We start from the raw sequence: 13316 nt of genomic DNA, 5'->3' as shown, positions 1-13316 counted from the left end.
AGATGCGCCGGTTGAATACATACGGTCTAGGCACATAGGCCTTTGTAACACATAAGTTTCGTATCAGAGATGTACCATTTCGAATCACATTCGCAGTAGCGTTCAATCCATGAATGGAAACTGTGCCAAATATTGTCGCGGTGTGCAAGCTCGGGAAATCGATTGGGGGTAGAACAGGTTTTTAGAAAACTTGAAACTAAAAGCTCTCCTTTGTTCTTCGTTTCGCTCCGTTTCTTATTTGCGCATAAGAGCAACGCCTCGATCATCACTTAGCGAGTCTTTGTCTGCGAACGGTACTTTATATGTTAACGTTTTCTAATGAGAGGTATTACGATTAGCTAGGAGATAGAACTTGATTAAGAAACTCGAACGGGATTTGATTAGAGTCAGATAGCTAATTCGAAGCTCTTAATTAATGAGTGAGTATCGAGCTGAATATACGACGCCAAATTGGATTCATCGTCGTACATGGGCATTCAAAAATGAACATACCCTCCGTTTTTCGTTTTTTCGATCTACGAAAAGCTCTATAATCGCGAGATAATCAGAATCACTCATGCTCTCCATAAATTGTGTATTCGATTCCGACTGTTATTTGGTGAGAAAATTTCAGTCAAACGGACGATCGAACTCGAATACAAAACCTCAGGATTCATTCTCTCAGTTTTTCAAACATGACCGTATGAAATGAGACTCGGCGTTATGACTCGGTATTACGGAGTTGACGTGAAGAATGCCCCATAAAAATACGTGAAAATTATTGCCTGCGATGAAATCAACCATCTGTTGAATAAGGGCGATCAATCGCTTTAATCGCTTCCACGCATTTTACGTTTTTCATATCACCTGGCCGCAGGATGTGGGTCCGAATAAAAAAAAAAAAAGCTTTAAAAACAAGAACTTTTTTTCGCTCTATAAATTTCTGAATAATAGTATCCGTTAATTGTGAGTGAACGATTTTTTATTTCAAGATACCTTAATCACATCTCATTTATTTTTTTTCGAGTCGAACGTTATTAAAAATGTACGTACATACGATCAACGTATAATATATAATTCGTCGCGTGTAGCGTATCGTGCGACGAAAGGAAAGAAAAAGTTTAATATGAAAGGGAAAGAAAAAAAAAAAGTAGATCGCGGGTACACCGCGCGGCCATTCAACTGAATATTTTGATGGGGTGAAACCTTTCTCTGCATTACTACCCTCTTTGGTGCTGCAAGCTCCTTCCATTTCTTAAATTAGAATTAGAATTTCCAGCAGTTTACCTAGGTACGTACACATTCGCTGCGAATACCGTTTATAGTGCACCGCACGTCGAGAAGCTTTCTTATGAAATCCTCCCCTTATTATTCGGTAATAATAACGACGATAATAGCATTCGATTACATCCTGAAAATGAGCTGTACGATTCAACGAACAGAAAATTCAAAAAGAAGAAGAGAAAAAATTCAGAACAAAGTCCCGGAACAACCGTTTGCGAATCTCTCACTTCCTCGATAGCTTTTCAATCGATTCACGTTTTAATCAGTCGACAGAAAAATCTTGCGATCGCGTTAATCGCCACCTTCGAAAGATTTGATTTGAGAGAAAACAGATCTTAAAGAAATTTGCGAACGCCTGGAAATAAAATCGTGCGGGGCTCGGGGTTCGCGGGGTGGTTTTCAAAATCGTCACTTTTTTTCGAAATCCTGTATTTCGGGTTTTGAAAAATCGCTGTGCCCCGAAAGGCTGAGTCATCTCCAAAACGTTGCCCGGCCGAATTGGGGGTGGCGCGCGTGCGTCGTCTCGGATATCGACGCCGTGTTTCGTCCGGGACGTCGGAGCGTCGGGACGCAAAGTCGACAGTAGTCACCCCCAGTTTCTAAGGGCAGGTGGTTTTAAATCGGTGCGAATATATAATCTCATTCGGGTTTCCAGTTTCTCTCATAAAATTCACTCGAGTCTCGATTGGAACGAGGAAAAAAATAAGTGATTAAATTTGAAGTAAATGATGAAAAATTTGTGAACACACTGCGAAAAAACACGACTAATTTTCGTCATAAGTTCAAAATTTACACAAGTAGTAACACGTACATTGTTATTGTTTATTAGTTTTAATCGTCCGGGTGAATATATTGATGCATACAGCAGAATTTATGAAAAGTATATTGTGAAATAAGTGACGGTCGTCGAAAATTAATTAACAGAAGTGCGTTCAAAAGGGGAGGTTTTTTTTACTCTCACGAAGATGAGATTCAAAAGGTAGGACTTCTGACGAATTGTCGTTTCATTTTTACAGCTTCTTTTACCTTTTTAGCCTAGATTAATTTTAGTATAAATACCTGCAAAATATAATTGCAATTAAAGATGGCTGCACAGTGTTTTCTAACATGGAGGTGGGAGATGATGATGCTGCTGCTGCATGGACCGCGTTCCCTGCGAAACGAGATGGAGGTCGAATCATCCGCCCCCAAAATCTTGAGGGGTCAAATTCGAGACATTGAACTACCCCGAAAAAAAATTCAAATTCCCTCACTAAAAAATTCTCTGCCGAAATCGTATTTTCTCATAACATGAATCTATAAGGATCTGCAACAATTTTTCAATTTATTTTTCCTGCAGTCGACGTGACGAATTTTTGTTCAATCGATGGAAATTGGCTGCAGTAATCATTCGGTGAATTAAAATTCAATCGCATTTGACAATGAAAGCAAACAGACTAATTTTGCCCGTTATTCCGCCTGAATAGTTGACCTGATTTGTCGTTTCATTGAAAATCTCATCTATCTTCCGTTAGAATTAAAAATGATGAATGAGTAATTGAAAAATCTCAAATAAGCGTAGTAATTATTTTAAGAAGTTACCTGCAACGAAATATTATACTTGCTAATTCTTTGAATCATCTTCAGCTGATTTTAAAATGCTCCATTCATCTCACGTATCGTTTACCCAATTGCGTTATCTGGTCTAGAAATTTTTCTTTACCAATGTCACGAGGATAGTAATGTTGCAAGAATATTATAGAGAAATGTAGCGAATGAACCCCAAGCGACAATAAATTTCAGATAGTCCCACGAAACGACGTCGTAAACGATATAATTATGGCCCTAAAAAGATTCTATTCTAGAAAATAGGAAGAATATTTGGTTAGATGTTTCTGTATAAAAATTAAAAAGCTATTTCGTTGTGCTGAATTATCTCAGAAAGTTTGGTAGAAAATTCCCTTATAATTATGTTGCACAGAAAAGCTCAATAAAAGCTGAAGATATTCAATAATTCAGTCGATGATAGGGTAGTCTGACAGAACAAGATATTCTTCACGTTATCTTTTTCTCTGAATTCTTATTAATCTCACTCTTTCCAACCCTTGCGGGAACATCGGTTGCGAGGTACCTGTATTACATGTAGAAAGTTATCGAACCGCCCGACACTTTTATACCTCTTTTCATTTTGTTTTTCACATCTACGTCTTCTGCAGAGTTTGTAAAACAAAGAAATTCATCTGCTGGGTGAAATTTCATTGACCCAACTTTTTCTACAACTTGAGATAGTTATTTATAGAATTAATTCACTCGCTCGATCGTGAAAGGGAGCTTTTTCTCGGCAGCTGAGGATCCAATAAGATGATGGAAAAGTTGATAAAACGTAAAAGCAAACGAGAGAGAAAAAAAAAAGAAATATTAAAAATCGATGATAACAAAAATTAATTAGTCCAGAACTGGGTTAAGGGATGAAAGTATGCTCGAGTCGATCGTAACGTCTGAGCATTCAAGGTCAGCTCGAAACGATCGGCTTTTTGAAATCTACTCGAGCGACTGTTACCCAAGTGGCAAACTTCCGGCGTAAATGGCGCCCATTCTTTTTCGAAATGACGAAATAATAATTCTACGAAAATTCTGAAAGTTGAAACAGAAGGAATGTTGGTAACGATCCCAGCTTTATAATACACTGGTGGGAAACCTTCTAACGTTTCTTCTTTTCACTTATAGGTCTGCATCGTTACATGTGATGTAGATATACCACCGTATGTGTGTGTACAGTATTTGCAAATCTACTAGAATTTCCGCAGCTTCGTGCGGATTTATGTTCAAAGACGAAAGTGACGAGTCCACGTTTCCACGATACAAATTCTTTTATCTATTAAATGAATAAGTGAATAACTGAGTGAGTGGATACGAGGAGGATAATTGGAAAACGCCGGGTATGAAGTTTTCAAAATTAACGAGTCAACGAACATGGTTTTTTAAAAAAAAAAAAAATTATGTTGCGCGATATCAAGAATCAGATTACAAATACGGAAAAAAAATCTCTGGCCGAGTCTAGGTGAATTAACAGATAAAAGTGATGTAGACGAAAAAAACAGAAGGCATCGTTAAAAATTTTATTCCTCGTTGTTTCGAAGAAGGAAAATTAGGGTGCGGAGAATCGCGATAACCACAAAGTACATAGTTAAGTTCATTTCACCTAATACACTGGTATTACACGCGCGCCCCGCATTGCATTGTCGAGACCAAAATACAAAATGGTAAACTCGAACGGTGGTTTGTGAAAAATCCTAATTCAAGCCCAAAATTGAGATTAAAACGAGTCGTTTTCTCAAACCAGAACATTCAGATCTGTACACAAAATATTTCATTGACCATTCTTTCCTCTTTTGTACGATATCCGATTGTTCCGATGAGGAGAAAAATATTGAATTTTTTGGCTTTTTGGCAATTTTTTTGTTCGAAAATAAAGTGTGATCAGAAAAAGTGATTATACTAATAACGAATAAATGGATGAACAAAAGTCAGAGAGGATTTTGTGGAAGTTTATTGCCAGCATGTTCGTGCTTGAAACTATATTATGTGCATATTTACGCGATCCGCGCGTTCTACATACGTGTACTTTATGTATCTTATAGTCTATATAGATGAATGTAGTTACTATTTCACTCCATTCAAGTTCGACTTGGTTAAATTATGAATGACGGTCGATACGAACGGACGACTCGCGTTGTCGTGAAACTGACTTTATGGGAAAAACCAAACCTATCCAATCGACGACGTGGATATCCAGTCAATGCAATCCAGGACGTTTCACTTATTGAAAAGGACTTTTCCGAGTTTCAAGCTTTCATCCCTTCGAGTCTATTCGAAATTATTTAAATAGAAAGGAAAAATTATCACGACAGTTCTGCGTTAGACGCAACGTCTGGGTCTCAACCCCCTTTTTTTTCTATAATCTATGGCCTTCAACTTTAAAAATTTTCCATAAAAAATTGATTGTAATGCGACACTCCATTTTCTGTTTTCAGCAGCACCAGATAGATCCTGGACGGTACAGACGAAATAACATCCGGGGGATGGAGGTGAAAATTATGAGTGCATCATTGTCTGAAATATGAAAGTTCGGATGTGAATATTTTTCCAAAAAATGTCTCGATTTCAAAAGTGATTCGTTTACAGCGCGAGAACATAAGCGTTTTCATCGTTCCATGTAAAATAACCAAAAGTAAAATCAACCAATCGAAATAAAAAGATTCGAAAAAAACACCCACTCGAAAAACTTCGTCAATTCGAAAGTGCAACAGCGGATACACGATACTCGGCTGAGATATTCTCGGGGTGCGGAGGAGCGACGAATTTGACATTGGTGACGGGTGAAAAATTTGGCGGGTTGTTATCGTGAGTTTTTCAGGGCTGTTAGATACCCGTGTGAGTGTATAAATAGGTGTTTTTCAATCGGTGATCGGCGGCCAGGACGGTGAACGGGGGACAAGTCACCTAAGGGTAGGTGGGGGGATGCGGCGTGCAGGGGGGGCGGCATGGAGGAGCCTTCGCTGGAGGCTCTCATGCAGGCGAGCCTCATCTTCGTGGTCGGCGTCGCCATCATACTTTCTAATTTACTCATCATCGCCACCTACCTCAACTTCCGCGGTGAGCTGCTCATTCAGTTTCATTATTTTTCTCGTTTTTGTTCCGCTCGTTTTTCCGAAAACGATCGAGTCGAGAAATCGAGAAATCTGCCAACTTCTTTGGTACAAAAACAAGATCATCGCGTTCTTTTTACCGATTGATATTCATTTTGAAAATTTTGTTTTTTTTTTCGTTCTCAACTCGCAGGCCCCAGCGAGGTGATAAACTACTACTTGTTATCCTTGGCATCGGCGGATCTGCTCTGCGGATTGCTGGTCGTCCCTTTATCGGTTTATCCAGCTCTGGTGAGAAGATGGGTGTACGGGGACATCGTTTGCCGACTCATAGGCTACCTGGAGGTCACGCTCTGGGCAGTTTCGGTCTACACGTTCATGTGGATCTCCGTCGACCGGTATCTAGCGATCAGGTACGGTGCGTTTATTAATTCTCATCAACGATTCAATATAACTGGAGGTAAAAATCGGAACGGCGTGAACCGCACTCTTTCGATCGCCGATCCCTCGAAATTCAACGCCACCACATCACGAATCCCCTGAAATACCTGTAACCCTTGAAAAACCTTGACTTCCAGAAAACCCCTGAGATACGAAACGGTGCAAACAAAAACGCGCTGTCAATGTTGGATGGCGTTCACTTGGATAAGTGCGGCAATGATGTGTTGTCCGCCTCTGTTGGGTTTCAACAAGCCGATATTCGACCACGAAGCTTTCATCTGCATGTTGGACTGGGGGAACATGGCAGCGTACACGGTAACCCTGTCGATCCTTGTGCTCGGACCGTCGGTGATAACGATCGTTTACACCTATTACTACATATTCTCAATGATGAGAAAACTGAGATCGGGAGTACCGATACACGACAAGGAATACGCAACGGCTCTGTCAGAAAATCTGAGCAATCCTAGTCACATTATGTCCTTTGTACTGGTCATGACATTCTGGGCATCATGGGCGCCATACGCAGGCCTAAGGCTTTACGCTGTCGTCAACGGTCCGCCACAGGTGAGAAACGATCGATTAACCGGATGTGTGTTGAACCATTTTTCAGGATCCCGAAGAGCAAAATTTTAAACACCCAAATCATACGATCAATATCAAAGATAATTTCATTCGATATATTCTTCAGAATTTTGTTCTTCGGAAAATGAGACGCATGATCGGTAAAATTACTGCACGCATAAAAATTGAACGATTTAATTTGATTCGTTAAAATATAATTAACAATGTCTTTTTTCTACCCTTTTTTTTGTACGAAATAGGTACCATTCTTAAATTTTGCGGTCGTTTGGTTCGGGGTAACAAACAGTTTTTGGAAAGCTGTCGTCCTCGGTACGCTCAGTCCTCAATTTCGACTCGCGGCTCGCGTACTCTGTCTCACGTTATGTTGCAGACACCGAAGACTTCCCCCCGAACTTTTGGGTCTCGATGACGACGATTGAACAATTTTACGAAAATCAAATGATAACATTAAGAATAACGATATGATATTGATAATAACAGTAATAATTATACACCTATTCATTCTGCTTACAAAATATTAACTGCAGTGATATTAATTATTATTATCATTATTATTGGCCCGGTGCGTCAGTGATGTTAATAACAATGATAACAATAATATCATAAATAATCTACACGCCGCATTCCTAGAGCATCTGCAACACTTATATATATATATGTACTTATATACCTAATAATAAATTATAGGTTCAACCCATCTACTTTATTACTATTATCCATACAATTGAATAATTAACGATAACATATTGTAAGTAATAAAATGACAATGACACCCAGTTAGTAATATAAATTTGTTTTCCTTTTTTTACAACTTAATCGTGGTTATTTGAAAAGCTTGAAAATAAGTATATAAGATTGGACTCGGTAGATACCTTGCATATTCTTTTTCTTTTTACTTTTTGTCGAAGGAGTAATTTATCATTCTGACCGTCTCTGATTTTTCGTCTCCCTGTGGACAAAAATACAAAAAAAAATTAAAATGACGAAAAACCTAACCGATAAAAATAAAGAATTCGATGATGAGATATCCGATACGTTACATCGATCAGCCGGTGATTTTCATTTGAATATATGATATTTAAATAATATAAAATTACACATAAATTCAATGATATTATAACCTCGCTTCGCTCAATTTAGCGTCTGTTAAACTTACCTAACTCGAAGAAAATGATGATGAAAATTCAAAAGATTTCGCGAACGAAATGGTAATATAAAGGGAGAAAGAAAAAAAAGTAAAAACTGTATCATAATTGCTATTGATTATACGATAATATATAGATACTTATATTATAACTATAATTGTTCTTTAACTCATTATTACATCTACTATGACAAGAAAAAAAAAAATATATATATATATTATACACATTTACGATATTATACACGCGTTACAATCGTTCATAAGATCACGCTCAATAAGTGTTTTTAGCGAGCTAAAAAAAAAAATTCAAAAATAATTCAAAAAAACTAAAAATTAAAAATTGAAAAAACCAAAAAATAGAAAAAAATCATGTAAAAAATACACGAATATATTTCCCCTTTTCATCCCTCGGAGGAAAAAAAAAAAAAAACGGAAGAAGAACAAGTGTTGACGAAAATTATTGAAAATATAAAAATGTATGTATATATTCACATGTATATGATCTAAAAGTTAGCGCCCATAATGCGAAGAAATTTTGAAAAAGAAAAAAGTACCTAGTCAATTACAGAGATGCCTCTACGAATGTGACGTGTCAAAATAGAGAAACATATGGAATAAAAAGAGATATAGAATAAAATTTAAAGAACAAAAAAAAAAGCCGTACAAATACAAAAAGATAGAAGCTTATATCTTAGAACACGATAACGCCTTGCATGAAGGTCTTAACCGCGTAAATATGTATGACGGCGTATCTTTTCATTTTTTTATTCTCATTTCTTTCCAATCGCGCTTTCTCTGTATCGTTATATAGATTGATCATGTACGAGATGCGGTTGACCCTTTGTTACATAGAAGTGAAAAAAATTTACATGTATTGCAATCGGTAAAAAGATCAACAAAAAAGCAGAAAACCAAATGTGGAACACGAGAAAACAATTTAACAAAAGCAAAGTGGAAGAATTATAGAAGAAAATGAATGTGCTGCCGGAGACGGAATGAAAAATTGAAAAAAAATCAAAATATAAATTACAAATACGTAACGAGAAAGGAAAAGAAAATAATAGAATAACAGTATATAAAAAAGAGAATAGATGAGAAAATGACGGGCACGGGTATATAGTTTGTGATAGATAGTTTTTTGCGTCGGTCAGGTCCACGGAAATGATGTCTCTTCCCCGTTTTAAAAATTGAAATTTTTCATTTTTTAATAATAATAAAACGTATGCGGGATTTGTGCGTGTGTTGATTACGGTTTTACAATAGTATAGAACAATCGTTCGAAAATCGATGTTTGCCGGGATAAAAGAAGCAAAAAGAAAGTAACTACTATGCGTACGTACCGTATTTGTTAGGATGCATTCGAAGAAAAATACTCGCATAAGTATCCCGTGTACGAATTATATCAAAGGGATATGAGTAGGCTGTTCTTTGATTCTATATGTTGTCTATATACATGTTGTAAAATAATAATCATAATAATATCTCGTTCATTATTGTTATTATATGATAAAAATTAAAAAGCAGTTACGCGTAGCGCAATCAGCGGCAGTCGCAAAGACCCAGCTATATATTATATATATATATATATTGTATACATAAAATAAAAAAAGATTGAAAAAATAATCGATACTAAAAATAACAGAGAATCAATTAATGATTACTAGTAAGTATCCAGCATCACATATGATATATTATAAAAAAAAGCAAAGATCGTTTTTAACAGGTTGAATATAATAAAAGTAGCAAGAAAATTACGAAAAATGATTCATCAAGAATACAGAACAAAAGAGGAAGAACAAAAAGAATTCCCGAATTCATGCTGATAATTTAACTCAAATCTAGGTCATTATTATCTATGTATCTCGAATATGTATTGAGAAATATATTTCACGTTTGTGTGAAATTGCTTACATACATTATATACTTATATTTAATATGCGTATAAAAAGAAACATCGCACCCTCCGGATTATCGGCGAATGAGTGATACGAAAATTAGCCACAATAGAAATATTAACGACGTAGATAATGAAAAAAAAAAAAGAACAAATCGTAAAAACGACAATTCATGTAATAATCGAAGAAAAAATAAGATACGAAAGTCTAGATAAAATCAACAGATCGATGGCCTGAGCCGCAGATATTATCTATACATCGGTATATATATATGTATATATATGTACACAGAACGTGTATCCTATCGTGAGAATTGCGAGTGCGATTTGCACATAGGTATAGTTATAGTTGTAATATAAATCTAATGAACGTTCGTGATAATTGATTAACGCGGATTGATTCGTTAATTGAAAATAACAACATAAAAAAGTAGGATCGAAAATTGTTTATGCCAAATCAAAGAGACATCCGATCACGGTGTGATGTTTAGACGTATAATGCATATTTGATTCTAGAATAAAATTATTATACCGATCTTAACCCAGGTAAATATCTACACGTTTTATTGAAAAAATAGAAATTTTCATAAGATTGCTTTCGCCTTGATGCTTTTTAATGAAATAATTGTAATGACGATAGTAATATCAACAACGGCATCAACGGTAATCATATATTATTGATGATAATTACTAACATCAAGTAGAAAACATCAAATCGATGTTGTACGTTTTGGGCTGGTAGATCTGAATCTTCTTTGTTATAATATGACTTAATCGATGATAATATTAATCGTGCTCACGGTATTCCATAAATTTTTCCAATCTCGGAATATTCAATTTTCAAATACATGATAAAAAGCGGCTTCAGCTTCGTGCTTCGCTTTATAAACTGTTGATAAAATAGAATTCATTTGTTTAATACCGTCTGTGAACGTGCAGAGTAAGAGCAGAAATGATCTTGAAAAAAAAAGAATCGATGTATAAAAATTGAAAGAAAAGATATCCCCAACGAAACAGTATTATATTTCTCAGTGATAATAATGATAGAAGTACCCGTATATAATATGTGATTGTTTGCAGAAAAATGAAGGAATTCGAGTCAAACGAGAAATGAAGTTAATTAATCAATGAATCGATACACAAATAATAATACGTAAACGAATAACAAAGAATTTTAGTACCGAGGGCCGGAGGGTGCGATTCTCGCGAATCCAGGCAGAAACAAAAACTACAGATACATATAGGTATATAGATAAAACATATAACACGAACGAATGTAGAAAAAAAGAAGTAATTAAATAAAACAAAATGAATAATGATCGAAGAAGGGAATAAGATGAGAATGTAGAGAAGAAAACGAAAAAGAAAATAGAAATAAAAAAAACTCTGGTCTCCTGGCAGTTTCCCGGGCGGCCTTCATTATTAATTATTAATTACAATTTTTGTACCTAGTTGCTAGTTTTGTACTAGTTTTGTAACGTACCTCAAAATGGACGTGCTGTTATTACATATTTTAATGATTGTTAAACGTTGATTGATGACTACATTGTACGTGTTCACGTTGTAGTATTACGAGTGCAGGTTACGATGACGATGCAGAATATGATTGTGACAATGATAGCGAGATAACGCTTGCAATTATCCCGATAAATTGGGTTCCATCGGAGATTCGAATATCGTGAATAACTTCGTGTACTTACATGTATTTCGAGGGGGTGTGGTACCGTTATTGACGCGCCAAATCCGATCGCTTTCTCAATTATTTGACAAACAATCATCGTGTCTGTTTCGAGATATGAAAGATCAAAAAACAAATTTCTTTCTTTTTACAATCTATTTGGGATAAATTTCATAATAATATTCACAGCCACAGGGTGTGCAATACCGTAATTTATAACGACAAAATGCAGCCACGAAAATGTTATTGAGCTTCAGTATCACGAGAAGTGCCACACTCGTCGTATGTTAAAGTGATTAAGATTTCAAACAACGCATATTAGAAGTCGCTGGCTGCTGCGATTGCTCGTTTTGATCGTTAATTTATTTACGTGATATACTCTTCAACGGTCAATATTAGAGGCGGTTTTCGATCCCCTGCAAATCTCCAACCGGCTCAGCAAGCTCAAATGGGATATGACTTTTTATTTTTTATTTTCTGAGCACAGTTGTTTAGAATTTTCGCAATCACGCTGCAATATACGATGTATGAATAAATCTATTTATCACGATTATAATCATTATAAACTCTACTTGTTGTTATCGATAATAGACGTTGATATAATATATATATAGTGTGCCTTAGCTGATGGAATAGATAAAATTTAATAAATTAATAATTAACAATGATGATGATTATACCTGATTTCGGAAAAACAATAAATGAATAATGAAACGAAAAATAAAAAATTAGAAACGTTCATACCCATGTGATGATTATCTCCGTATAAAATAATCGGGAAATACAAAAATCGTACAACTGATGCGATGTAAGCTGCAGCGTAGATATTAGATAGGTATATCTATGGCTGCAGTTTACATTTCGGTTATTTATTTATTTATCGATTTTCTTTTTTTTAACGATACAGTGATACACGTACATATAATATGAAATGCATATGATGTAATTCGAGACTTCTATGTATGCTTCTTTTTTTTCAATCTATTGAGCGGGCAAACGCAGCATCGATAAATGTGCGGAAGAAACAAATTTTGAATAGTCACTCGAAGTTTAATGATACATATATTACGTAAATATATATAGTATTATATTACAACAATATACATGTATGTACGCTGATTGAAATGGCGATGAAGAGCGTTGAGTTTAACGATGGCGGTATAATATTAAAAATTATTATCCTAGAAGCTAGAGTAGCGGATTCCGATAATAAACAGTGACAACGTAGATTCTGCGATTTCATTCGAAACCAAAAAAAAGATAACAAAATTTTCATGGTCTTTAATCATTTAAATCACCTCTCGAATTAAATCCTATCCCAAGTATCCCGACCATTGTTTTTCAGCTATATATATCTATTCGACTGCGATTTGTAAATTATTGAAGAAGAAAAAAGAAGCCTAGCTTGCAAAAGAAAGCAGAATTGAGCTCTTTGCTAGCTATCAATTCCTACCATCGAAACCTCATGTGGGGAATGAATCAACGAATTATTTTCACTTATTATTATCATGATCACGTGATCGAGCAGTTATTTTATTACGTCACGAACCATCCTCAAAAGTTTTGGAGGCATCACCGACTGGTACAAAATAATTATAAGCATATCCCTGGAACTATCGATTATTATTGAGACGTTGGAGAAACCGTTTTTCAGTTTTATTTTCATTTTTATTTCCATTGTTT

General features: G+C 35.5%; 1 protein-coding gene across 2 annotated transcripts; it reads left to right on the top strand.

Annotated features, from left to right (window-relative positions):
* Positions 1 to 1821: 1821 nt before the first annotated feature.
* LOC105685734 (G-protein coupled receptor 52) lies at positions 1822 to 12906 on the top strand. Of its 2 annotated transcripts, none has more exons than XM_020852250.2 (5): positions 1822 to 2242; positions 5280 to 5898; positions 6085 to 6304; positions 6470 to 6899; positions 7157 to 12906. In XM_020852250.2, exons 2-5 carry the CDS (start codon positions 5787 to 5789, stop codon positions 7334 to 7336), a joined length of 942 nt encoding a protein of 313 aa, XP_020707909.1. In that variant the 5' UTR covers positions 1822 to 2242; positions 5280 to 5786; the 3' UTR covers positions 7337 to 12906. The 2 variants fall into 2 exon arrangements, with proteins under 2 accessions (XP_020707909.1, XP_048506838.1); XM_048650881.1 differs by having other exon boundaries at positions 5277 to 5898.
* Positions 12907 to 13316: the final 410 nt, after the last annotated feature.

Source organism: Athalia rosae, chromosome 2 (assembly GCF_917208135.1).
Source record: "Athalia rosae chromosome 2, iyAthRosa1.1, whole genome shotgun sequence".
Classification (NCBI taxonomy): Eukaryota; Metazoa; Arthropoda; class Insecta; order Hymenoptera; family Athaliidae; genus Athalia; species Athalia rosae.
This window is presented reverse-complemented; position numbering and strand designations above follow the sequence as displayed.

Coding starts and splice junctions, on each gene's coding strand:
- LOC105685734 (XM_020852250.2), top strand. CDS start 5,787: ATGGAGGAGCCTTCGCTGGAGGCTCTCATGCAGGCGAGCCTCATCTTC. Junction 5,899..6,084: donor CACCTACCTCAACTTCCGCG/GTGAGCTGCTCA, acceptor CTCAACTCGCAG/GCCCCAGCGAGGTGATAAAC. Junction 6,305..6,469: donor GACCGGTATCTAGCGATCAG/GTACGGTGCGTT, acceptor CTTGACTTCCAG/AAAACCCCTGAGATACGAAA.